At 44.8% G+C, this 27,411-nt stretch overlaps 1 protein-coding gene across 3 annotated transcripts in view; it reads right to left on the reverse strand.

The window, feature by feature from the left end:
- The window catches only part of LOC143807078 (hydroxysteroid dehydrogenase-like protein 1), a 72,148-nt gene that overhangs the window by 42,353 nt on the left and 2,384 nt on the right, over positions 1-27,411 (reverse strand). Inside the window, exons 1-4 of one of the 3 annotated variants that reach the window (XM_077288275.1) lie at positions 27,111-27,129; positions 24,634-24,889; positions 19,511-19,956; positions 2,598-2,825 (exon numbers count right to left, since the gene is read on the reverse strand). In XM_077288275.1, the coding sequence (XP_077144390.1) occupies positions 2,598-2,825; positions 19,511-19,956; positions 24,634-24,889 (930 nt within the window). In that variant the 5' untranslated portion in view covers positions 27,111-27,129. Of the gene's footprint in view, positions 1-2,556; positions 2,826-19,510; positions 19,957-24,633; positions 24,890-27,110; positions 27,130-27,411 lie in introns of those variants that run through there. The other 2 variants (XM_077288274.1, XM_077288276.1) reach the window with 2 other exon arrangements.

A 27,411-nucleotide genomic window follows, 5' to 3' on the forward strand; every position in this document is an offset into this window, starting at 1 on the left:
GATGAAGATGCCGTGGCGACAAGGGGTTATATGATGCTTGTTTTCATGTGTGATAAAAAGGTTTTATTCAATTCCTATGGCCGTTGTTGTGTTTGATTCTCCTCTAGGCTTTGCCTTAAGGCCATCCCTGGGAATTCGGGAGGCCTGTCCACTAGGGGAACCACGCAAAGTATAGGAATATAGCTTGCATTACACATGGTATTAGGTAGTTAATAGTAATCGGAATATAGCTCATATTTTGGGAGGGGTTAGATGAGCTTTCATAAGAAAAATTGCCAGGTAATGGGAGTTCTGAGAGAGAGTTCTGTAGGAGTGTCAAGAGAGAAAGTCTAGTAAGGTGCTAGGGAGTAACAGTAATTCTAGACAAGACAGTTTTAGCAGGTGCAAGAAGAGGTAGATGCAGCAGAACTCAACAGGTGCTGTCAGTTCAAGTTTCCTCATAGCAGAAGTTTTGTCTGGATGCTGGGGCAGTCTTGGCCTTGAGGTCCAGAAGAAGTATTAAAGGGCCACTGTCACCCCCTCCAGCCGTTATAAACTAAAAGAGCCACCTTGTGCAGCAGTAATGCTGCAGTCTACCAAGGTGGCTCTTTTAGTTTTTGATTCAGTTATTCCCTCAATAAAGCGTTTTAAAATTTGTACAAAATAACCTGTCCTTAGACCTGGAGGCGGTCCGAAGCTTCCTCTGTGAATCTCCCAACGGCCGTCACTCTTCTCTTCTGGGGATGTGGTCGCCGCCTCCTGCGCGCTGTTTCTTCTTAAATCCGGCGCCTGCGCTGTGCGTGCCTGCCTGGGACAGGCGCAGTCTTCATTGTCCGTCATAGGTCAGATGCAGGGTGCCTGACTGTGCCTGTGTGGGCAGTGCGGCCACCATGTTGCTGAATCCCCGCCCCGCACTGTGTTATTCATTATGCACAGTGCGGGGCTGGGGTTCCTGGGCATGCGCACTGCGCTGTTCAGACACTCCCCCAGCTCAGACGCTCCCCCAGCTCCCCCGCCTTCCAGCGTTGTTATTTGCGGCTGCTTCTTTCCAAACGCTGGCAAGGAAACCTGTATATTACGGCAACGCTGGAAGGCGGGGGACCGGGGGAGCGTCTGAACAGCGCAATGCGCATGCCCAGGAACCCCAGCCCCGCACTGTGCATAATGAATAACACAGTGCGGGGCGGGGATTCAGCAACAGGGTGGCCACACTGCCCGCACAGGCGCAGTCAGGCACCCTGGATCTGAGCTATGAAGGACAATGAAGACAGCGCCTGCCCCAGGCAGGCACGCACAGCGCAGGCGCCGGATTTAAGAAGAAACAGCGCGCAGGGGGCGGCGACCACATCCCCAGAAGAGAAGAGTGACGGCAGTTGGGAGATTCACAGAGGAAGCTTCGGACCGCCTCCAGGTCTAAGGACAGGTTATTTTGTACAAATTTTAAAACGCTTTATTGAGGGAATAACTGAATCAAAAACTAAAAGAGCTACCTTGTTAGACTGCAGCATTACTGCTGCACAAGGTGGCTCTTTTAGTTTATAACGGCTGGAGGGGGTGACAGTGGCCCTTTAAGTGCCATACCCCTGTCCCCCTATGAGGAAGATGTTGGCCGGGTCGCAGAGAAAGGGAAGGATGTGGTCCTTAGGGAAGATGTTGTGCCAGAAGGAGGGTCCCTAGGGTCAGCAAGAACAGTTGGGCTATGGACAAGTCGGGCAAAAAGGAGACGAAGACTGACAGGCCATGAAACAAAGGGAACAGCGCTAAAATGGGACTCTGTCTTATTCTGTATGCTGCAGTCATGTCTAACTAAATTGCACAGTAAAGCTGAACCTGTCTTGTTTAAAGCTACAGCTGGACCCGATCCTATGAATGGGGAAGTAGAAAGTACTCCTGAACTACGAGTTAGGGCTCATTTCCACTTGCAAGAGAACAAACGGTCCGTAATCTGGACCTATAAAACGGATGTAGCGTATGCGATTGTCATGCGATTGTCATGCGAGTGTTATGCAAGTGCAATGCGATTTTTAATCGCACCATCCGTTTTACATCCGCATGACATCCGTATGCAATCCTTTTTTTTTCTCTGCAACTATTTTTATACAGTCATTTACAGGACCATTTACAGTGTTCTAGGCCACAGAATGGTAATGTATCCGTAAAAAACGGACGGAATACGGATGGTCCGTATTCCATGCGTTTTTTTTCTCGCACCCATTGACTTGCATTGGCGAGTCTCGTCCGAGACTCGCAGCAAATCGCAGCATGCTGCGATTTTTCTCTCAGTCCGATTTCGGCTGAGAAAAAAATCGCAAATGAAAAGACACCTATTGAATAACATTGGTCCGAGTGCAATCCGATTTTTTATCGGATTGCACTCGTCCGTTTTCCTCGCAAGTGGAAATGAGCCCTAAGGAGCAAACTCCTCAACAGCCACTACACCTGTCAGACTCTGGTTTATAAGAGGGGTTTCAGGGCTCAGAGTACTCAGTTCCAGCCCACAGCAAAACGGCCCTGGGCCCCCTTCATTCTGAGTCACTCATGTGTATGCAAAATATGACTATTATACTGTACTCATACCTCTATGTTCCTTGTTCCTATGACTCATTCATCATATTTACCATGATGGAGTGAGACCAGTATCCAGTCGTCCTCAGTGACACTCCGATCGTTCTTACAGCGCTGCGTGCATACTCTCTCGCCAGTGGTATAAACAAGGACTTCTTCCTAAGTATTTCAGCATAGCCTATCATCTTTGTGACCACAAAGCCAGGAGTCAGGCTCTGTATAAATATGCCCTGGGAAGAATATTCATAGTGCAATGCTTGAGTAAAACTATCCAGGAAAGCCTACAAGAAAAACACAAAAGTGTAAGTCTATGAAAAATACAAAGTTGTCCAAGATTAAGATATTAATGACCTATACTTAGAAAGGTAATCAAGACACAGAAATGAAGTTGCAGACACATCTCAAAATGAACTATCCAGAGGAGACTGAGAAACCTGCCTTTATGGTTGAATTGCTGGAAAGACGCTAAGGGTCCCTTTCCACTTGCGAGGAAAACGGATGCGTGCAATCCGATTAAAAATCGGATTGCACTCTGACCAATGTTATTTAATAGGTGGCTTTTCATTTGCGATTTTTTTCTCAGCCGAAATCGGACTGAGAAAAATCTGGATCGGCTGAGAAAAAAATCGCAGCATGCTGCGTATTGCTGCGATTCTCGGACGAGACTCGCCAATGCAAGTCAATGGGTGCGAGAAAAAAATCGCACAGCACTCGCACCATGCGAGTTCTGTCCGATTATTACGCACCAGTGTCCTTTGAAAAGCCGGTAATTCAGCGCGGTGTACAGTAAAATCACACTGACAGGTTAGAATAGAGTAGATATATACACATAGAATAGGTATATATACATATATATATGTCAGTGAGACACCTATATATGTATATTTATATTTAATGCAGCGCTAGATAGCTTAAAAGCCTCTAATTCAATTGCCGGCTTTTTCCTTCTCCTTCACAAACCCGACATGATATGAGACATGGTTTACATACAGTAAACCATCTCATATCCCTTTTTTTATTACATATTCCTCTTCACTAATGTAACAAGTGTCTGTGTGCACAATTTGGGGGCTCTAGCTGTTAAATTAAAGGGTTAAATTGCGGAAAAAATTGGCGTGGGCTCCCGCGCAATTTTCTCCGCCAGAGTGGTAAAGCCAGTGACTGAGGGCAGATATTAATAGCCAGGAGAGGGTCCATGGTTATTGGCCCCCCCGTGGCTAAAAACATCTGCCCCCAGCCACCCCAGAAAAGGCACATCTGGAAGATGCGCCTATTCTGGCACTTGGCCACTCTCTTCCCACTCCCTGTAGCGGTGGGATATGGGGTAATGAAGGGTTAATGCCACCTTGCTATTGTAAGGTGACATTAAGCCAGATTAATAATGGAGAGGCGTCAATTATGACACCTATCCATTATTAATCCAATTGTTGGAAAGGGTTAAAAAACACACACACACATGATTTAAAAGTATTTTAATGAAATAAACACAGCGATTGTTGTAATAATTTATTGTTCTCGCAATCCATCAGGAACACCCTCGCTTGGAAAAAATAATAAACGCACAAGATACATACCCTCAGCTGAACCGTCACGTCCCACGAAGTAATCCATCTGAAGGGGTTAACTAATATTACAGGCAGGAGCCCTGCAAATGCAGCTGTGCTCCGTGCTTGTAATTCCCCAGCGAATGAATGAAATGTAGGTCATTGACCTACATTTCCTTCAGTCGCGGTGATGCGCCCCCTGGTGGATGTCCTCATATGACCTGGAGCGTGGGAAAAAGTTCCCAGGCTGCAGTTCATGAGAACATCCAGCAGAGGGCGCCTCACCGCGACTGAAGGAAATGTAGGTCAATGACCTACATTTCATTCATTCGCTGGGGAATTACAAGCACGGAGCACAGCTGCATTTGCAGGGCTCCTGCCTGTAATATTAGTTAACCCCTTCAGATGGATTACTTCGTGGGACGTGACGGTTCAGCTGAGGGTATGTATCTTGTGCGTTTATTATTTTTTCCAAGCGAGGGTGTTCCTGATGGATTGCGAGAACAATAAATTATTACAACAATCGCTGTGTTTATTTCATTAAAATACTTTTAAATCATGTGTGTGTGTGTTTTTAAACCCTTTCCAACAATTGGATTAATAATGGATAGGTGTCATAATTGACGCCTCTCCATTATTAATCTGGCTTAATGTCACCTTCCAATAGCAAGGTGGCATTAACCCTTCATTACCCCATATCCCACCGCTACAGGGAGTGGGAAGAGAGTGGCCAAGTGCCAGAATAGGCGCATCTTCCAGATGTGCCTTTTCTGGGGTGGCTGGGGGCAAATGTTTTTAGCCACGGGGGGGCCAATAACCATGGACCCTCTCCTGGCTATTAATATCTGCCCTCAGTCACTGGCTTTACCACTCTGGCGGAGAAAATTGCGCGGGAGCCCACGCCAATTTTTTCCGCCATTTAACCCTTTATTTCAGCAGCTACAGCGGCCAAATTTTGCACATACACACTATTAACATTAGTAGTGTGGAATATGCCAAAAAAATGGGGGTATGAGAAGGTTTACTGTATGTAAACCATGTCTCATATCCTGTCGGGTTTGTGCAGGAGAAGGAAAAAGCCGGCAATTGAATTAGCGGCTTTTATGCTATCTAGCGCTGCATTAAATATAAATATACATATATAGGTGTCTCACTGACATATATATATGTATATATACCTATTCTATGTGTATATATCTACTCTATTCTAACCTGTCAGTGTGATTTTACTGTACATGGCGCTGAATTGCCGGCTTTTCAAAGGACACTGGTGCGTAAAAATCGGACAGCAATACGGATGTCATACTGATGTCATACGGATGGTGCGATTAAAAAATCGCATGGCACTCGCATGACACTCGCATGACAATCGCATACGTTCCATCCGTTTTTTCGGTCCAGATTATGGACCGTTTTTTATCTCGCAAGTGGAAAGGGACCCTTATACTGAGGATCACAAACAAGAAAGGGAGACTTGTCAGGTGGTTTCTACATGTGTGTTGCTCACTATAAAGCATAATTGAGGAGGTGTGATGGTATTGGGGTGTCGTGCTGGTGACACTGGTGGTGATTTATACCAAATTCAAGGTATTGTCATTTTGTTGCAACTGTACAGCGGACCAAACCGCATCTACTGGCTGCAAGGCAGAGGGTTGGATACCGGTTTTGTTATATCCAACTGAATGTGGTCTTCAAAAAGATGCCCACAGAGATGAGTTGATGACCTTGCCCTCTTTACTAATAAGACTAGAATTAGGGAAAAGATGGCCATATCTCAATGCAGCGCCCCAGGGTCCTGGTCGCCGCAGTGGTATTGCTTTACTCTCAGGGAGAGTGATGCTACGTTTGGAGGCAAAGACGGATGACTGCATCCAGGTATCACAAACATGCAACACATTTCACACTCCAGACCACCAGGGGGAGCTTCTGCTCCTATTTATTAGGTCACTCCCTATATATATATATATATATATATATATATATATATATATATATCTGGTAGTCTGTAGGGAAAGTTAGTTAATTCCAGACATGAGTCTGAGGAGGATGGAAGGTTAAAGGAGCTGTGCATGCCCTCAGAGCTGCATCTCCCAGAAAGAGACATTCAGAAGGCAGAACTGTATTGCAGCGAGTGTGAAGGAGAGGAAGCAAAGGAGAGGATACCGGAAGGGGACCAGCCCCGAACAGGCTGCCTCCTTCTGAGGTGCAGGATCCTGGTAGCCGGAACTCCGAGGGAGTAAGGATCTTTATGCTTTGCTCCAGAGATACGGGTTTTGTCCTATCCGACTACGGGGGACAGAGAAAGACATAACATCTACAACAGTTGTGAGGACCTTATGAGAAGCTTAGCAGTAAGGGACTACAACACCACGGCACTAGAGGAAGGCTTCTATTTCCTACCTGGAGAAGGGGACTCTGGACTTGCCTCCAAATCGGCCGGACTCTGCCTGCCCTGTGATTTGGTGCCCTGGACTGTGGATGCTGAAGTTTCAGTAAAGGTAAAGAGACTGCAACCTTGTGTCCTCGTTCTTCTCTGCGCCTCTCACCATCCACCATCTACACACTGGGAAGCCCTGGGGACATACTTCACCTGTGGGAAGGTATACCTTCTAGCTGCCATAACATCACCCCAGCGGACCCCTTAAAGCAGCGTCGGTCACCCTGACCGAATACCACAGGTGGCATCACAAACACAAACTATATCCCTTTAAAGACATTTCCCTTTTACACGGACGTCCCAGGGCCACGGACCGGGTGAGCCACCGTGACATCCCCCTGTGAACCGCAGGACCCAGTACCGAGTACCCCACGGCCCCATGGGGGTGCTCCATCAGGAATGCAGGAAGAAAAACTTTGCCAGATTCAGGAGATCAGTGGCATTTACATCAGTTAAATATTTATATATTTCTCGCAAAATGAAAGTGTGCAATATTTTTATAGGAGACTGTTGTAATCATGTGCTACAAGCTTTTCCCTCCATTTTAATGGTGCTTGACAGTTTTGTCCTTGCTAGAGATGAGCGAATATATATGTAAAACGATCGCCAAACATAAATTGGACATGAATATAGCACATTTGAATTCATGATTGGAAACACGAGCAAATTTTCTTAAAATCTGGAAAAATTGGTAACATTCCGTAAAAATGGGGTAAAATATTTGCATTGCCACTAAAGTATTTTTAGCACTTTGGCTAGGATATTAGTGGTGTATGATGAGCAGGGGGGGGCATGTGTTTGATGAGGCGAGGTGGTGGGGATAGCTCAGATGGGCGGTGTGCTTGCAATGTTTTTTTTTCTAACATTATGTATGGGCTAGCCAATCAGAGTGCAGGAAACAACCACAATGTCCAGACACAACAGCTTGTGCCATTGGCTGGTAAAATCACATGTCCCTCTCTATATAAAGAGCGGCCATCTTGTTTTAGCGCCATTTTGTCCGTATAATAGCACAGAGAGCTTCTGATGCTGGTCCTGGGTGCTGATAGATTTTTGCTAGTTAGCTAGGTGGTTGTTACTAAGTCAGTTAGTTAGTCCTGTCTGGCTGAGAAATCAAACTTCCAGTAGATATTCTTTTTCTTGTGCTATTAGTTAGGGTCACAGACAAAGACAGCAGGGCACATTTCATAGAAGTGTGTTGTGCACTGCTTCTATTCAATGCACTAGTAGTTTTTCCATATCTTATTTTTTTCAGTTGCTAAACGTAATTCAGCAAGACATATATCACCTTGTAATTTACTGGAGGTGAAATTCATCTTTGTGCAAAGCTGTTGAGGAGTAAAAAGAAACTATTTTTTTGGGGTACAAACGTGATACAGCTTACCAAATCCCACCTTCTCATTTTGTGGCAGTGAAATTCATCTTTGTGCAGAGCTGCTGCAGAGTAAAAAAACTTTTTTTTTTGTTTCTGAACATGTAATAGCAGTTTATATCCCACCTGAACACTTAGTGGCAGTGAGAACATCTGTGTGCAGAGCTGTTGCAGATTGAAAAAAAAATTTAAAATTTTTGTTTGTTGCTAATACAACACACCATATTCCATCTTGTCATTTAGTGGCGATGAAATTCATCTGTGTGCAGAGCTGTTGCAGAGTAAAAAAAAATAATTTTGTTTGTTGCTAAATGTGATACAGCATGCCATATTCCACCTTGTCATTGTCGTGACACCTAAAGTGTCACTGGCACTGCCTAGGAGGCGCTATCAGGGGAGGACGAATAAATGTAGTGAGTGCAGAAACAAGTCACACCGAACTCAAGGACCTTACTCTAATGCAGTGAGCACAGGACCTGGCACAGAACAGTCATGTGACCAGGAGGTGGAGCCACAGCACGTGAGTGTAGGGAATGACAATGAACACACAGTGTGCAGGGCCCAGACAGAAAACGTAGTCAAATAGAGCTAGGGGTCATAGCCAGGACGGAGTGAACCACCTTAGGGATAAGACAAAGAGTAAACAGGGACAAGCCTAGGGGTCTGATAGCCCGGAGAGACAGAGCAGTACAAAGCAGAATGCAAAGAAGGAAGTCAGAGAACAAAATCGAGTCATACACAGCAAGGCACACTAGCACAGAGGCACAACATTTATGGACGAGAACCTGGGTCAGCAACCACAAGCCAAGTATACGGAAGTATCAACAACACACAATCTAGGAACTGCCAACATTAAATAGCCACCCCAGATTTAAAGAGAGGCAGACTAAAATTAACCCTGACCTGACCAGGATGGAGGTGGCATCATCCTGTCCAGAGTCATGACAGGGATTTAGTGTTGCTGAAATTCATCTGTGTGCAGCGCTGTTGCAGAGTAAAAAAACCCTTTTTTTTTAGTTGCTAACATGATTTAGCATGCCATATCTCACCTTGTCATTTAGTGGCGATGAAATTCATCTTTGTGCAGAGCTGTAGCAGAGTAAAAAAAACTATTTTTTCTGCTGCTTATTTATTTTTTAATGACCTGAGAAGACTCCAGGATGTAGGAGTTGAAACGTGTTGTCCTGTAATTTTTTATTACCTCAATAAAGCAGATATTTATATATAACATCTATGAGAATCTCTATACGGGAACGTCGGCTACATACTGGGATTTTCCTTGCGATCTATTGTTTTATTACCGATGTCTGAGGGCCTTTTCCATGTGCCCAGTCGGCCAAGCTGCAGACCATTCCCTTTGGATTCATGTTGAATTCCCTTTCAATGCTTCATTTTCGCCTTTGACTGGGCAAGTGTAAATATTAAAGCGTGCAATTTACACCTAGTTTCTACTGCACTTAGAACGTTCACGGCATTGTTCCCTTTTTTCCCTATAGGGTTGTTTGGATTCAGAGTAAAAAAACCTATTTTTTCTGTTTCTAAACGTGATACAGTGTGTCATATCCCACCTTGTCATTTAGTGGCAGTCTAATTCATCTGTGTGTGCAGAGCTGTTACAGAGTAAAAAAATATTTTTTTAGTTGCTTACATGATTCAGCATGCCATATGTCACCTTATCACTTAGTGGCGATGAAATTCATCTTTGTGCAGAGCTGTAGCAGAGTAAAAAAACTTTTTTCTGCTACAAACATGATACAGCACGCCATATACCACTTTCTTATTTTGTGGTGGTGAAATTCATCTGTGTGCTGAGCTGTTGCAGAGTAAAAAAACTATTTTTTTCTGTTGCTTAATGTGGTTCAGCACACCATATCCCTCCTCCTCATTTTGTGGCAGTGAAATTCAGCTGGGTGAAGAGCTCATGTGAAGTGAAAAAATATTTTTTTTTCTGAGACAAACATGATACAGCAGGCTAGATCTGACTTTGAAATAGTTTGGAGCATATATTTTATTGTATACAGGCCTCATCCACACAAAAAAAACCCACTTTCTTCTGTTACTAATGTGATACAGTAAGGGAGATTTCCTTTTGAACTTGTTTGGAGCATATAGTCTATGTTATACAGGCCTAATCCACAGTAAAAAAAAATACGTTCTTCAGTTAGTAACATCATACAGTTTGAACTTTTTGGGTACTGATACTGTTCTCCATACAGGATGATAAAATCGAAGTTGGTTTTCTCACTATTGTGCTACCTAAAGCAGACTAGATTTCATCTTTTCACTCTTTGGTGCAGATATTGTTCTCCATACTTGAGTACACATGATAAAATATACATTTTTCTGATACTACCGTGTTCCACATAGTTGACCACATCTGAGGTTGTAATTCTTTTGTGATGATTCTGCTGTACCAAAGCTTATCCACAGAACATTTTCTGTTATCTACTGTGCTACATAAAGCAAGCTACATTTTATCTTTTAATTATTTGGAGCTGGCATTGTGTTCCAGCCAGGAGTCCACATTTCACAAAATAAATTATTTGTGCTAAAAGCGTGGTCATGCCCTCGTCTACAAAGCGTACCGCTGTGCCCGCCCAGTAACAGATGTAAAAATGCTGTGAATTGCTCACTGCAGCAAAACAAACCTACTTCTCATATCTAATTTCATATCTGCCTCACAACCCTAAACAGCTATACAGTAGTTTCAATTTTCTCAATTCACATATGAGAAAAGATGAGGGCACTCACCAGTCTTTACGAGATTCAAACCTTTATTGATAACATGTCCAAATAAAATTCATGGCCGGAGGTGAGAGAGCCGCAGCTCGTGTGAGCAGGGGAGAACAGGGATGACGGCCGTTTCGCGCTGTGCTTGCACTTCTACGGGTCAGTTTGTGCAAAGGTAAGGTGGCGGAAATATAGTGCCGGCCATGACACCTCCCCCCACCAACCAAAACCCTCCCACGACCTTAAAATACACTTACTATTAAAAGCACACATAAAAACAAAATAGAAAAAATAGAATACTATAAATGACTCTAAATATTGCACATCACGGCTAGTAATGCAAGCATTTGCTGTTATTCCCGAGAAACTGATACACCCAATTACAAACCGTATTATATCTCTTACATTGTTCATCAAATAAATTTACAAGAACTTCAGGCTATATTACTATCTAATTTATAAGAATATAGACATATCCACCCGATCATTAAAACCCAGAGGTCCCAACGCATTACTACGCATGATCCACCTTGCCTCACACCTAAGGAGCAAATTATCCAGATCACCCCCTTTAGCTGGTAGACTAACTTTCTCAATTCCCGCAAAGGTAAGGCTTTCCGCATTGCCCCCATGTTTTTCTTTTATATGGGTGATCAGACGTGGTACACCCTTACCTGTTACCACCGACCTGCAATGTTCACGAAACCGGACATACATCGGTCGAATCGTCTTACCTGGCTGCATTTTTACCTGGTCTAATGCCAAGGAGAGTGTTGGGGAGGTAGGAACACTTCCCAGTGGAGAAAAAGGAATGGGAGTAAGAATAAGCACCATAAGAGAGACTATTTAACCACTGAATCTGAATCGAGCCTCGGGCACTTCTATTAGTTCATTGGAATTATTACCTACAACAGAGACTGAAACTCTTGAAGTATCGACCCCTTTAGGAGAAAGACCCGGAGGGGCAGAAGGAAGAGCCAGTGCAGGCAAGCAGCACAAACGGAAGCATGTCGCCTGGACTCGGAGATATTAAGTGCTCCAGCTGAGGACACAGTGATTAACTTGACTGACCATGTTTTGACTCCGGCTCATCTGTCATTGTTATCGAAGGTGTTTGGGGTTCTGCATTCCGCAGGATTTCAGCATGACCGATTTCAAAATTGATTTATTCAAATCTATCAGGAAAATCCATCTTTTTAAAGCATTTAATAATAAAGCTGAGGCCAGTAATGTTCCAGAGGGAGAGATTCCATGTTTAATGGGCCCATTGGGGTTTATGGCAGGTACAGGGGCTTTAGCTGATGTGGGAGAGGATGCTAGATTATTGTTGGGCATAAATGAAGCTCCTGGTTGTTTCGATCAGCCAGATGGGGATAAGACAGTCCCGTTTAGGGGAGGAGTTCTTTCTAGGTTTATGCCGATAGTCTCCCCTGGTAACCTGGTGGATTTATTTGAAGTGCAGGTCATTAAGGATGTAGAGGCACTTATATATCAGAAACCCCCTAGCAATTTGACGATAGAGGAAAACAAAGCCTTGTGGGAGATACGTACCTGGGAGCTGCCGATAAGGGGGGCAAAACAGTTTTGCTTCCCAGATCCTACTATATCGCCAAGGCAAAAAGGCAATTATCAGATAGTACGGTATATAGGTTGTTGCCTAGAAGTCCTTTACAAAAATATAAAATGGAGTTGAGATCCTATTTGAGGAAATATGTGGAATTAGGCATTATTACATGAAAGAAAGCGGAGAAACTGCTGCCGGAGTTCCCCACCAGACCCCACTGGTACCACATTCCTAAAGTGCACAAGTCTGTTCTTTGCCCTCCAGGACGGCCAATCGTGGCTGGGATAGGGACGCTCACTGAGCCCCTGTCCCAGTCCATTGATTGGTTGTTACGGCCGTTACTTAAGGAGGTCCCTGCGTATCTTAAGGATACTAATTCTTTCCTTAAAAGTATTCAAGATTTCGAATGGCAGGACAATTATTCCTTAGCCTCGATAGATGTGGAAAGTTTATATACGAGGATTCCTCAGAAGGCAGGGGTGGAGGCCATTGAGCAGATTTTGTGCACTACGAGTAAAAGTCCTGAATTTATCAGGTTCATATGTGAAGGTTTGGATTTCATCCTTACTCACAATGCATTCATGTTTTTAGATGAATGGTATGTACAGGAAGTGGGGACTGCGATGGGGACTCTGGCAGCTTGTACTTTCGCCAATTTGTTTTTAGCCCTTTTTGAAGAGAGATATGTTTATGCAGATGATAACAGTTTTTTGCAACATATTAAATTCTATCAAAGATATATCGACGATATAGTAGTGATCTGGGATAGCACAGAGGAGGTTTTCAACAATTTTGTATCACAACTAGTGTTGAGCGATACCGTCCAATACTTGAAAGTATCGGTATCGGATAGTATCGGCCGATACCCGAAAAGTATCGGATATCGCCGATACCGATACCCGATACCAATACAAGTCAATGGGACACCAAGTATCGGAAGGTATCCTGTATTGTTCCCAGGGTCTGAAGGAGAGGAAACTCTCCTTCAGGCCCTGGGATCCATATTAATGTGTAAAATAAAGAATAAAAATAAAAAATATTGATATACTCACCTCTCCGACGCAGCCTGGACCTTACCGCTGTAACCGGCAGCTTCCGTTCCTAAGAATGAGCGCTTGAAAGACCTTAGATGACGTCGCGGCCTGTGATTGGTCGCGTGAGCGGTCACGTGACCGCCACGCGACCAATCACAAGCCACGACGTCATCTAAGGTCTTTCAAGCGCTTGAAAGACCTTAGATGACGTCGCGGCTTGTGATTGGTCGCGTGGTGGTCACGTGACCGCTTACGCGACCAATCACAGGCCGCGACGTCATCTAAGGTCTTTCAAGCGCTCATTCTTAGGAACGGAAGCTGCCGGTTACATCGGTAAGGTCCAGGCTGCGACGGAGAGGTGAGTATATCAATATTATTTTTTTTTATTCTTTATTTTACACATTAATATCGATCCCGATACCAATTCCCGATATCACAAAAGTATCGGATCTCGGTATCGGAATTCCGATACAGCAAATATCGGCCGATACCCGATACTTGCGGTATCGGAATGCTCAACACTAATCACAACTGAACAGGAATAATAGGATGAACATGGCCTTCACATCAGTGTTTGGAGGGCGACGGTTGGCATTCCTGGATGTTTTAGTTGAGATTAAAGAAGATAAGATTTGTACATCATTGTATCGTAAACCTGTGGCAGCCAACACCATGATGCACTTTAAGAGTTTTCATCCGGTGCACACAAAGCAGGCGTTACCCCGCAGTCAGTTCCTAAGAGTAAGTAGAGTAAATAATACCGATGAAGGCTTTGAGCGTCAATCAGAAGAGATGTTACGGAGATTTGAACAGAGGGGTTACCCAGGAAATTTACTAGGGTCAGCAAAAGATAGAGTGGCTAATGAGAGAAAGATGGGGAATGAACATATTTCACCCAGCCAAAATTTTAATGCAGGGAAAAGATTCACTTTTTGTTTTGAAAATAGTAATATGGATCGACAGATACGGTTGGCTATCAAAAAGAATTGGCATATCTTAGGGCGAGATAAGGATTTGGCAGATGTTGTAGCCAGAGGCCCGTTGATAGCCAATAAACGCAGTGTCAGATTGAGAGACAAATTAGTGAAAAACCGCATTACTAGGTTAAATCAGAATTGGTTGAACTCTATGGTTCCGAAAGGTAATTTTAGATGCGGGCACTGTCCTTTTTGTGAACAACATGCAACAGATCAGGTTCTACGTATGGGTGCATTAGAACATGTAGTTAACTATTTTATTACATGCAAAACAGACCACGTAGTTTACGTGGTCTTTTGCCCCTGCAGGCACTATTATATAGGTAAGACGATTCGACCGATGTATGTCGGGTTTCGTGAACATTGCAGGTCGGTGGTAATAGGTAAGGGCAGGCTCGGACTGGCCCATAAGGTAACAGGGGAATCCTCCGGTGGGCCCCTTTGCAGATCTGGGCCCCAACCCTACAGTACTTGGTATAATTCACTTGATTCACTCTGCACATAAAAAAGCAGCATCTCCTCATTCATTAACCAAACTACCCAGTTTATTATTATATAGAGATATAGGTAAATTTGTGAAGGAGGGCACTGTGATATTTTTATGCAGGTGAAAAGTGGGCCCCCACAGTCAATGTTACTGGTGGGCCCTTGGCACCCCAGTCCGACACTGGGTAAGGGTGTACTATGTCTGATCACCCATATAAAAGAAAAACATGGGGGCAATGCGGAAAGCCTTACCTTTGCGGGAATTGAGAAAGTTAGTCTACCAGCTAAAGGGGGTGATCTGGATAATTTGCTCCTTAGGTGTGAGGCAAGGTGGATCATGCGTAGTAATGCGTTGGGACCTCTGGGTTTTAATGATCGGGTGGATATGTCTATATTCTTATAAATTAGATAGTAATATAGCCTGAAGTTCTTGTAAATTTATTTGATGAACAATGTAAGAAATATAATACGGTTTGTAATTGGGTGTATCAGTTTCTCGGGAATAACAGCAAATGCTTGCATTACTAGCCGTGATGTGCAATATCTAGAGTCATTTATAGTACTCTATTTTTTCTATTTTGTTTTTATGTGTGCTTTTAATAGTAAGTGTATTTTAAGGTTGTGGGAGGGTTTTGGTTGGTGGGGGGAGGTGTCATGGCCGGCACTATATTTCCGCCACCTTACCTTTGCACAAACTGACCCGTAGAAGCGCAAGCACAGCGCGAAACGGCCATCGTCCCTGTTCTCCCCTGCTCACACGAGCTGCGGCTCTCTCACCTCCGGCCATGAATTTTATTTGGACATGTTATCAATAAAGGTTTAAATCTCGTGAAGACTGGTGAGTGCCCTCATCTTTTCTCATATGTGGATTGTGCAGATGGATGTCTAGTTTCAGAGGAGCACCTAAAGTCAGGATTCGTTGGCTGTGTAGTCCACTGTCGGATTCCAATACACCCTGATAGTTGTCTGGGAAAAACCTTTGATTTGGTGGACTGTGCCGCTCCGTTCTTTATTTCTTTATTTATCGAGTTTCAATTTTCTCCTCCGTCAACCAGCTCACTCTCCCTCTCCTCTCATCTCAGCTGAAGACTTCATTCTTCAAGCAGAAGATTGCCAAAGTAAGGCAAAGCTTTTGCCTAAAGTCCCCACAGCCCTTCCTCACAAGTATTCAACTCTCCTCCTCCAAACCCAACTTCACCGTCATGGAAGATCAACTTTCCTCTTCACTCTGCAAATCACGTCCCACCACCTTTGAACTTGACAAAATAGCATCCCACCTCATTGCACACCTTATCACAGTCCTCATCCCAAGCCTAACCCACCTCTTCAACCTGTCACAAACAACTGGTGTCTTCCCCTCATGATTCAAACTTACCTCGATCTGACGCATCTTCAAAAAGCCCTTCCTTGACCCATCCTCTGTCTCTAGCTATCGTCCCATCTCACTTCTCTCTTATGTCTCCAAGCTACTGGAACAACACATCCATTTGGATTGTCCTCCCACCTCTCCTCTTGCTCCCTCTTTATTCGCTTACAATCTGGCTTCTGACGACACCATTCCACTGAAACTGCCTTGACTAAAGTCATCAATGACTTACTAACCACCAAATCCAAGCGACGCTAGTTTGTTCTCCTCTTTCTCCAGGACCTGGCATCTGCCTTTGACACAGCAGACAATTCCCTCTTACTACAGACTTTCTGATCTCTTGGTATTACAGACTTGGTCATTTGTTGGATCTCCTTGTACCTAACAGACAGGACATTCAGTGCCTCCCACTCATACACCACTGCCTCATCTCGCTCCCTATGTGTTAGTGTCCCCCAAGGTTCAGTTGTAGGCTCCGACACTATGCTTAGGGAGCATGCTCCCTCCCTTTTAAAGAGACCATGTGCATCACCCTAATGTGTCCCCAAACAATAGCCGGGCGACACTTTCTATTTAAGGCTCTTCTTCCAATATAGAGGTGTATGAGCAATGTTGTTAGTTGCCTTGCATCTGCCAGTGCCATCTGTTTAACACCCGGTTTAACCCGCACATTCCAGAGCCCATCTGTTCAACACGCAGTCCAGCTTGCATCTGCCAGTGTTCCTCTGTCTGAAACTCAGTCCATCCAGCACCTGCCAGTGCTCATCTGTTCAACTCCCGGTCCAGCCCATAACTGCCAGCGCCCATCTGTTCAATGCCTAGTCCAGACTACAACTGCCAGAGCTCCTCTGTCTAAAACCTGGTCCAGCCCACTCCTGCCAGAGCCCATCTGTTCAACAACCAGTCCAGATTGCACCTGACAGTGCACCTCTGCCTACAATCCAGTCCAGCCCACCAATGCCAGAGCCCATCTGCAAAACGCTTGGTCCAGCCTGCACCTGCCAGGGCCCATCTGTTCAACACCTGGTCCAACCTGCACATGCCAGTGCTCATCTGTTTAAAACCTGATCCAGCCCGCACCTGGCAGTGCCCATCTGTTCAACACGCGGTCCAGCCCGCACAGACCAGCTCTCATTTGTATAAAACCCGGTCCAGCCTGCACCTGCCAAAACCCATCTGTCTAGCATTCAGTCCAAACCGCACCTGCCAGAGCCCATCTGTTCAACACCCGGTTCAGCCCATACCTACCAGCGCCCATCTGTTCAACGCCTAGTCCAGACTACAACTGCCAGCACCCATTTGTTCAACACGTGGTCCAGCCCACAACTGCCAGAGCCCATCTGTCTAACATTCGGTCCAGCCTGCACCTGCCATTGCTCCTCTGTCTAACACCAGGTCCAGCCTGTACCTTCCAGTGCCCACCTGTTCAACACCCAGTCTAGCCCACACCTGCCAGTGCTCCTGTCTAAAACCCAGTCCAGCCAGCACCTGCCATTTCCCATGTGTTCAACACCCGGTCCAGCCCGCACCTGCCAGTGTCCATCTGTCTAACAGCCGGTTCAGCCTGCCCCTTCTATTGCTGGTCTGTCTAACACCAAGGCCCATCTGTTCAACACCCAGTCTAGCCCACACCTACCAGTGTCCATCTGTCTAACAGCCAAATCAGCTTGCACCTGCCAGTGCCCTCTGTCTAAAACCTGGTCTAGTCTGCACCTGTCAGAGCCCATGTGTTCAACATCCGGTCCAGTCCTTACTGCCAGTACTCTTCTGTTCCTCAGCCAGACCAGCTCACACCTGCTGGAACTGATCTGTCTAATTGCCTGTCCAGCTTGCACCTGCCAGTGCTCATCTGTCTAACAGCCATTCAAGTCCGCACCTGCCAGTGCTCATCTGTTTAACAGCCAATCCAGTCTACATCTGCCAGTGCTTTTCTCAACTGGACCCATCTGAACCTGTGGTTCCAGTGTCTCAACAGTACCTGTCTGCATTTTTTATTCATCCTTTGGGACATACCAGCCTACCCACTCTAGGGGGTAAGCTGCCACCCTCTGTAGGTCAGCCCTAGAGTAGCACTTGGTGCCACCTCCTTGGGTCCCAGTGTCACCTGCTGCCACTTATTCGAGGTCAGATTTGGTAGGCCACCTAATTACGCCCCTCCAGGCTTTACGAGGGCTATGGCACAGTGGTTACATCACCTTGCCCTTTACAGACTCCATCTGCTGGGTTGGCTGTAGTGGAAGAGGTGTCAGTCCCCATTATACTAGTTCTACTCTATTGCAATTGATGCCAATTTGATGGTGTCTGCCACTATTTTTTGGAAATGTGTAGACTCCTGGTTGGATCTCCTTCATGTGTGTTGCCTGTAGCAGTAGGTCTCCGAGACCGGCAGGCCTCTGCTTCCTTTGAGTCAACTACTCGTGTTTACTATCCTTAAATTATTCCGACAATAGTAGTCTATAAAACTAATATCTGTGCCACCAGAGTGTGGCTGAGCATCAAAGCAGGTTGAGTTGAGTTGTTGCATGTGGTATCAGGGCTTCCAGCACTGCAAGCCTACACTGATGCCTCACCCACCTTGTCTTAATTTAAAGTTCAATTCAAAGCTGTAAATGCTTGTTTCTTTCCCTAATTTGATGTGTTTTGGCAGCTTTTGGGCCCGTTTGAAGGTGTTGTTTATGTGTTTGTTTTAGCCTCCCATTGATGCAAATGACGTTTTGATATGTTCGGCGAATATTGCAGCCATAATCTGAACCGAACATTGACATATTCACTCATCTGTAGTCCTCGGGCACTCTAGGACTCTTAGGTGTTGAAGGTGTTGTTTATGCGTTTGTTTTGGCCTCCCATTGATGCACATGACATTTGGATATGTTCAGTGAATACGGCAATCATAATCTAAACCAAACATTGAAATATTCACTCATTTCTAGTCCTCGGGCACTTTTAGACACTGGCATACCCACCTGGCTTAGCAAGAGGAAGATCACCTAAGTCTTTGTGTGCAGTGCAGCAGCCTTGTCGCTGGCATTTTTTTAAAATGATGTATACAATGGTGCATGGCTTCCAAGTGGAAACCGCCTGAAGAAAGCACATTTCACTTCTTATAAGTGCGCTGAGTCTTTAGAAATGTGAGGCCCTTGAAAGAAGCTTAAAATTACTGAAAATATGAACAGCTACTCATTGTGACTTTACACTGCATATGCTTATCCTGTTTAGGATTTTGTAAGCTCTTTTTCAGGTGGGTTTCAGTGCAGAACCACCTGAAAAAGCCCTTAGGTCAGAGTCCTGACAGCAGTATGATTTTATTCACTTTTACAAAGCTACAGAATATATACAGATAACGCACTGCTGAAATCAGCGAATTTTCCAGATGCTCTCACAAACAGCTGACTAAACGTGGTGTTACATTACTGGAGAAAGTTAATATTTTTGTTTTAGATGCAGCATTAAATATACCTTGGAGGCAGCATATACCGTCACCAGAGGAACGGGTTTCCAAGATGCTATAGAGGAGACATTGATTATTGCTCCCCTCTTCCGCTGTAGCATACCAGGCAGCACCACATACACCATCTTTACAGCCGCCACAATGTTGACATTGATGATCTCAAGACTTTTTTCTTCTGGAACTTCAGTGAGGCAGGCTGGATAATCATAAAGCACTCCTGCATTGTTCACCAGAATCCCGACATCTACATCTACCAGAGCCTCCTTAATGGATGGGAAGACCTCAGGGCCCTTGTTGAAATCGGCAACTATGATGCGAGTTTTCACCCCGTAGGTTGCTGCTATGGCCTCAGATATATTTTGAAGCTTTTGGATGCTGCGGCCTAACAAGATTATGTTCACTCCATGATTGGCCAACTCCTCAGCATAGGCTTTGCCAATACCATCTGAGCCTCCTGTGGTGAACAAAAAAAAAGAAGCAAAAAACCTAACCATATTATTATTATATTGAACGAAAAGTACAACATGTCAAATGAATATGCAAAAATAAAGCTGTACTATGGCATTAAGGCCGGCGTCACACTCAGCGTAAGACAATACAGTCCGTATTTTACGGCCGTAATACGGCCGTAATACGGAGAAATGTTCCCAAAATAGTGATCCGTAGGCAGGGTGTGTCAGCGTATTTTGCGCATGGCATCCTCCGTATGTAATCCGTATGGCATCCGTACTGCGATATTTTCTCGCAGGCTTGCAAAACCGACATCTAATGGATTTATGTGCTCAAATGTTTGGGAAAACATATATACAGTATATATATATATATATATATATATATATGTAATTGAGACACACATATATATATATATATATATATATATATATATATATATATATATATATAGTCTGTATTTATATTTACTACAGCGCGATATCTGTGAAAAGCCGGTAATTCAATTGCCGGCTTCTCATTTCTCCTTCACAAACCCGACAGGATATGAGACATGGTTTACATACAGTAAACCATCTCATATCCCTTTTTTTTGCATATTCCACACTACTAATGTTAGTAGTGTGTATGTGCCAAATTTGGGCGCTGTAGCTGCTAAAATAAAGGGTTAAATGGCGGAAAAAATTGGCGCAATTTTCGCCGCCAGAGTGGCAAACAATTGGATTAATAATGGATAGGTGTCATAATTGACGCCTCTCCATTATTAATCTGGCTTAATGTCACCTTACAATAGCAAGGTGGCATTAACCCTTCATTACCCCATATCCCACCGCTACAGGGAGTGGGAAGAGAGTGGCCAAGTGCCAGAATAGGCGCATCTTCCAGATGTGCCTTTTCTGGGGTGGCTGGGGGCAGATGTTTTTAGCCACGGGGGGGCCAATAACCATGGACCCTCTCCTGGCTATTAATATCTGCAGTCAGTCACTGGCTTTACCACTCTGGCGGAGAAAAGTGCGCGGGAGCCCACGCCAATTTTTTCCGCCATTTAACCCTTTATTTTAGCAGCTACAGCGCTGAAATTTTGCACATACACACTACTAACATTAGTAGTGTGGAATATGCAAAAAAAAAAAAGGGGATATGAGATGGTTTACTGTATGTAAACCATGTCTCATATCCTGTCGGGTTTAGGCAGGAGAAATGAAAAGCCGACAATTGAATTACCGACTTTTCACTAACACCGCTGCGTATTTCTCGCAAGTCACACTGCTGGTCCGTGTGGAATCCGTATTTTTCTCGCCCCCATAGACTTTCATTGGCGATTTTTTTGCGCAATACGCTGACAAACGCAGCATGCTGCGATTTTGTACGGCCGTAGAAAGCCGTATATTACGGATCCGTAATATACGGCTGATAGGACGAGACCCATTGAGAAGCATTGTGCCGTATGTTATGCGAGTTTTACGCACGTAGTTTCTGCGCTCTTACGTCCGTAAAACTCGCATGTGTGACGGCGGCCTAATACTAGAAAAGGAAGCAGTGCCACTTGGAAACCCCACTTGGAACAAAACATTTTGTGGGCTCCATTGGGCTCCATACACATTGCTTTGTGAAATGCATGAGGCCTTCAGCGATTTCAGTAAAACTTTTATATTGTTTAACTCTTTATGCATTTTTTTTATAATTATTTTCTAAAAGACATAGCTTTAAAATGTTTACATCAAAGTAGAGGCTTGTTTTTTTGTGGCTGTGGTGGTGCTGGTATAGCTGCTGATGGGGGTGTAGTTCTGCTGGATGTGGCTACATGCCTCATCCACCCACCCCTTCCCCAGGAGTGGAAGAGACTGAGTGCACTGATGCCCAAGCACTTATGTTGGTGGCTGAAGACGTGGGAGGGCTACCGCACACGGTCAGAAGACCACCACAGGACATGTCAGATGATGATGAAACTCAGTTGCCAACAGCAGCATCTTTCTGCAGTGTGCAGACCAGCAGAGAGGGCAGGGTTGAGGAGTCCTAGACCTCACATGAAGAGGAGGCCATCCTAGTGACATGCGCATTTTAGAGTAAGAGGGGGTAGCCACGCTGCCACAGCAGCACAACTAAAATGGGTGCAGGGTGCGAAGGCATAGCGGATGGCCCCTAGCCAATATGTCGGTTGGTACAGTACATCACGCTGCTGACATAAGCACCCCAAAGACCGGTCAAAATAGCTCCCTGGCACGGCATTTTTTCAGAGAATGTGCTGTCAACAGGTGATTTGCATGCGCTACTGTAACATCCCAGGAAGCCGGTTGTTACAGTGGTGTTGCCTTCCTTCCGGGGAGGGTGATGCCATGCTTGGAAGCAACAGGGATCCCTTTAACAAGTGGCACATACATGCAACATGTTCTGATTCCAGGCCAGAAGGGGGGGCTCTAGACCCGGTTTCAGGGAAGCTTCCCCAGATATATATATTCTGGCTTTGAGGAGGAGTTAGAGAGTAGTTGGTGAGAGTGGATTGGGAGAGCTGGAGCCGTGCAGATATGAGGTTCTGCAGCTACTGACCAGGAGTGGAGGAGTCCAACAAAGTTGTATTTGTGGAACGTGTGAGGGGAAAGAAAGCACAGGAGAAGTGAGGAGCTGAAGGGGAGCTGCGACTGAGCTCCCTCCATGCTGAAGCACAGGAACCGGAAACCGGGAGTCCGAGGCTGTGTGGGACTGTATGCCCCACAGCAGAAACCGGAGGGCAGGAGATTTCAAGTCGTCTGTCTACAACCACACCCGAAGGCACAGCAACATATAGAGCCATGAGTCGCAACCAGAGACACCTGTAAAAAGGCTTGCGTTGCCTGCCATGCGCGTACTGTCCTACATATAGGATGGAGAGAGAGGACCTTGTGAGAGGCCATAGGCAGCAGGGGATGCGCACTGCAGCGCAGAAGGGACGGCTTTCAACCCCACCTGCAAGAGGGATTCCTAATCGCTTCGAGGCTAGCCAGACCTGACCATCACCTGTGATCCGTACCCTGGACTGTGGCAGACTACCACCAGTAATGTACAATGTTTGTACAATACCACCAGTAAAAGTTAAAGAGACTGCAACTTTGTGTCCTCTGATTCTTTCTGGCACCACATTATCTACCATCTGTCCTCACTACACTGTGAGCCCTAGGAATCCATCTTCACCTGTGAGAAGCCATACCATCCCTGTTGCAGGACCATCATTCCCAGTGGACCTCTTTAAGCAGCGTTGGTTATCCCTGACTGAATACCACAGGTGGCGTCACGAACATTCTTTATTCAAACAACCCCTTTAAAGTCCTTCCCTTTAACTTGGATGACCAGGGCCATGGGCCAGGTCGCTGCCACCATAACAACCCCTTTAATGACCACCGGACCCGGCTCGATTACCCCAGGGTCCTAGCGGGTGCTCCACTGCCACCAGTCCCTGAAGGACTATCAGCTCTGTATCCACCAGACTTCTGCACAACACAACTGATGGTCCCAACCCCATTTATAAGGCAAGAAATCCCACTTATTAAACCTGACAGGGCACACCTGTGAAGTGAAAACCATTCCCGGTGACTACCTCTTGAAGCTCATCAAGAGAATGCCAAGAGTGTGCAAAGCAGTCATCAAAGCAAAAGGTGGCTACTTTGAAGAACCTAGAATATAAGACATATTTTCAGTTATTTCACACTTTTTTGTTAAGTATATAATTCCACATGTGTTAATTCATAGTTTTGATGCCTTCAGTGTGAATGTACAATTTTCATAGTCATGAAAATACAGAAAAATCTTTAAATGAGAAGGTGTGTCCAAACTTTTGGTCTGTACTGTATATTTCGGAGCTGGTGTTGAAAGTCCAGGGATTGTGTGCACACTATCGTTGTTCTCACCCTGCTGCAGCTTGCCTGTCTGTGCTGCAGCGTCACATATACCTTCCCGCTCATCGGCTGATGTGTGCCGGGTTACGATCCTTCAAATATTTCACCAATATGATCAGTCCTTAAGACGCCATCAGCCTTACTATACTATACCTCTTACATTATATGCTTACTGGAAAAGACAATTCAGGCCATGATGGATGAAGTGGTGTCATAGGAGGAAGAAGAGCAGACCCAAATCACACCGTTATCAGGCATGTCATCCACGCATGACTTGAAGGGTGGGTGTTAATGACTGACCTGAGTTGAAGTAGTGATACAGCAACCACTAGGGGCAGCAGGTAGCATCGTCAGGATATAGCCAGAGGTCGGTACACTGAGCTGCAGTGTAGTTGGAAGGATAAGCAGAAATCGTAGCGAGGATATAGCCATAGGTCAGTAGACAGATCAGCAGTAGGATCTTGAGGATAAGCGGAAATCATAGTCAAGATATAGCCAGAGGTCGGTACATGGAGCAGCAGTATAGTTGGGAGGATAAGCAGTAAACGTAATCAGGATATAGCCAGAGGTCGGTACACAGAGCAGCAGTATAGTTGGGAGGATAAGCAGGTAAAGTAGTCAGGATATAGCCAGAGGTCATGCACAAAGCAGCAGTAGGATCTTGAGGATACACAGCAGGTGGAAAGAAGCTAGACTAAAGGCTGGGAGCTCATTATATAGTTCTTTACATTTTATTCAGCATTTTATTGAGTACAGGCATTTACATTGATAAAGATACAGTATATTGTATTTTCCAGACCATTTTCACTTACCAGTGACGACTGCCCACTCTCCATATTTCAGTATTGTATTGGTGTTACTAAAAAGTAGGGGAAAGACTTGATGTTTTATCAAGCTACAACACCCATTCAGTAAATGAAGACCTTTCCGCACAGTGTAGCAGGCTCCAACTATGGCCAGAATATCCAAATTATTGCGGTAGGATTGTACAACCTCTTTGGCTAGTGAGACAATGGTGCCTTGCAAAATGTTTCCCAGCATTGCAATATTAAAGTTGTAGGCAGACATCTAAAAAACAATATAAAGAAGGATTACGTTGTTTACATACTACTTAGGCCGGTTTCACATTTGCGGTTGTGTCCGCAGCGTTTCTGACGCAAACATCTACTTGCGTCTTGATGTCATATCTTTTACATTGTGGACGCAGGTTCATGCGTTTGCATGCATTCGCCTGCGTTTGCTTACGCATGTGTCTTTTCGCGGTGTGAGGGGCTAACACACCATATTGCAATTTTTGAGGCGGCAAATTTCCGCCGCCATACACTTGCGGACCCTTACAGAAGGAGTGCATCAAAACAATGCATTACAGTCTATGTGAACGCATAGGAACGCAAGCACATGCATATGATTGCGTTTGCGTACGCATGCGTTTTTATGAGTAAACATGTCTAGGAGCTGGTTTTAAGCCACCCCCCAAACAAACCTTATAAAAGAAGGTGTAGGCAGTGGAAGTCCAGTACTCTTAAGACTCAAAAGCATTGGAAGACTTTTTTGGAAGCATTGGAAGACTTTTTTGGAAGACTCTGACTATCAAAATGTGAGTATACAAGGTATATGTCTGCCTGTCTGTTTTTATCCCTGCAGTCTGTAATCATTTCTGTCTCTCTTGCAGCATTCCTCATCATGTCCTCCAGTGCAGAGCAGACATCACAGAGTGGACAGGAGACTGAAGTGAGTACCTTTGCTCAGGGCTGCCACTAGAAAATTCAGGGCCCCATACTGGCAAATTTTTCAGGGCCCCCTTGAGACTCCGCCCAGGCTCCACCCCAGCCCCGCCTCCACGCTCCAACCCTCAAACTGTCCACAGTCCCACCGCTCTCTCTTGGAAAAACTCCACTTCTCACCTATCACACATTAACAGTTCCCATCACCAGATCACACATATAGCCGGCAACTTTTGTTTTGGCCAAAAGATTTTTTAAGTCGCCACCATAACACGGTAGACACTTTTGACCGGGCCCTACTCTGCTGTAACCTGTTGTGAATTCTGTTTTTGGGCTCCCTCTGGTGGTTACTGGTGGTACTGGCTGACTTTTGTCTTGCACCTGTTCCCATCAGGAAACTGGGAGTTTCCTATTTAGTCTGGCTTCTCAGTCATTCTAGTGCCGGCAATCAATGTTACCAGAGCACCTCTGTTGCTTGCTACCTGCTCCAAGTCTGCAATTCAGCTAAGTTGGATCTTTGGCTTTTTTTGTGTTTGTTTGTCCAGCATGCATTTATATTTCTCTTGCTGCTGGAAGCTCTAGTGATCTGAAATTACTACTCCGGTGTCATGAGTTGATAACGGAGTTAAAGTAATTTCAGGATGGCTGTTTAGGGTTTTGAGGTGACCGCGAAGTCCTCTTTTGTATTTTCTGCTATCTAGTCAGAGGGCCTCTCTTTGCTGAATCTATATTCATACTGCGTACGTGTTTTCCTCTTACCTAACCGTTATTATATGTGGGGGGCTACTATCACTTTTGGGGTTTCCCTGGAGGCAAGCCAGGTCTGTGTATTCCTCTACTAGGGGGTAACTAGATCTCCGGCTGGTGCGAGGTGTCTAGGGATAATCGTAGGCACACCCCCTGGCTACTATTAGTTGCGTGTTAGGTTCAGCGTCGCGGTCATCTGAGATTCCATCATTCCTAGAGCTAGTCCGTTTTTGCCTGAGTCCCTGCCATTGGGAACCATGACAGTAACCTATTAAATATTTGATAAAATATGCAATACAATTTAGGTATATTTTTATTTATTTTTCAATTTTCAAAATGATCAATATCATCACATATAAGGAACAAATATCGCTACACCATGTCAAGACCACATATTACCGCCACGGTGATCGAATAACATCACATACAAAGAACAAATACCACAACACCATGACCAGACACCATATTATTACCAAACAGTGACCAAATAGCACATACAAGGGACAATACCACCGCACCCTGACCAGACCACATATTACCACCAGTGACCGAATAATATCACATACAAGGAACAAATACCACCGCACCATGACCAGACCACATATTACCACCACAAAGTGACCGAATACTACAATACTGATCAGTAATAAAAAAACACAATACCATCACCATAAGTGCCATTATACACAGGAGATCTGTACTTAGTATGCAGTGTCTGTGTACAGGTAATACAGTGATCACTGGTGACATTATACACAAGACCTCTGTATATAGTATACAGTGTATAGTGTCAGTGTACAGGTAACACACTGACTCACCAGTGACGTCTCTAGGTGAAGTCCTTCATCTTTCAACTTTCATCCAGCACAGACCCCCGTCACGTCTTCCAGCCAGGACTTGTCTCTGCTGGAAATAACAGTTATCTCGAGCTCCGCTTGCAGAACACATTACTTAATTTTTCCCCACTTCTACATTACACCACATGAAGAAAAAAAGGTAACATAGTATCACTCTACACAGTAACAGGACCGCCCCCCCATTTAAAACAGTGTCCTCAAAAAATAAAATAAATATGTCACTGCAGTAATAATATCCCTTAATTAGCCCCTATGGTAATAA

Source organism: Ranitomeya variabilis, chromosome 2 (assembly GCF_051348905.1).
Source record: "Ranitomeya variabilis isolate aRanVar5 chromosome 2, aRanVar5.hap1, whole genome shotgun sequence".
NCBI lineage: Eukaryota > Metazoa > Chordata > Amphibia > Anura > Dendrobatidae > Ranitomeya > Ranitomeya variabilis.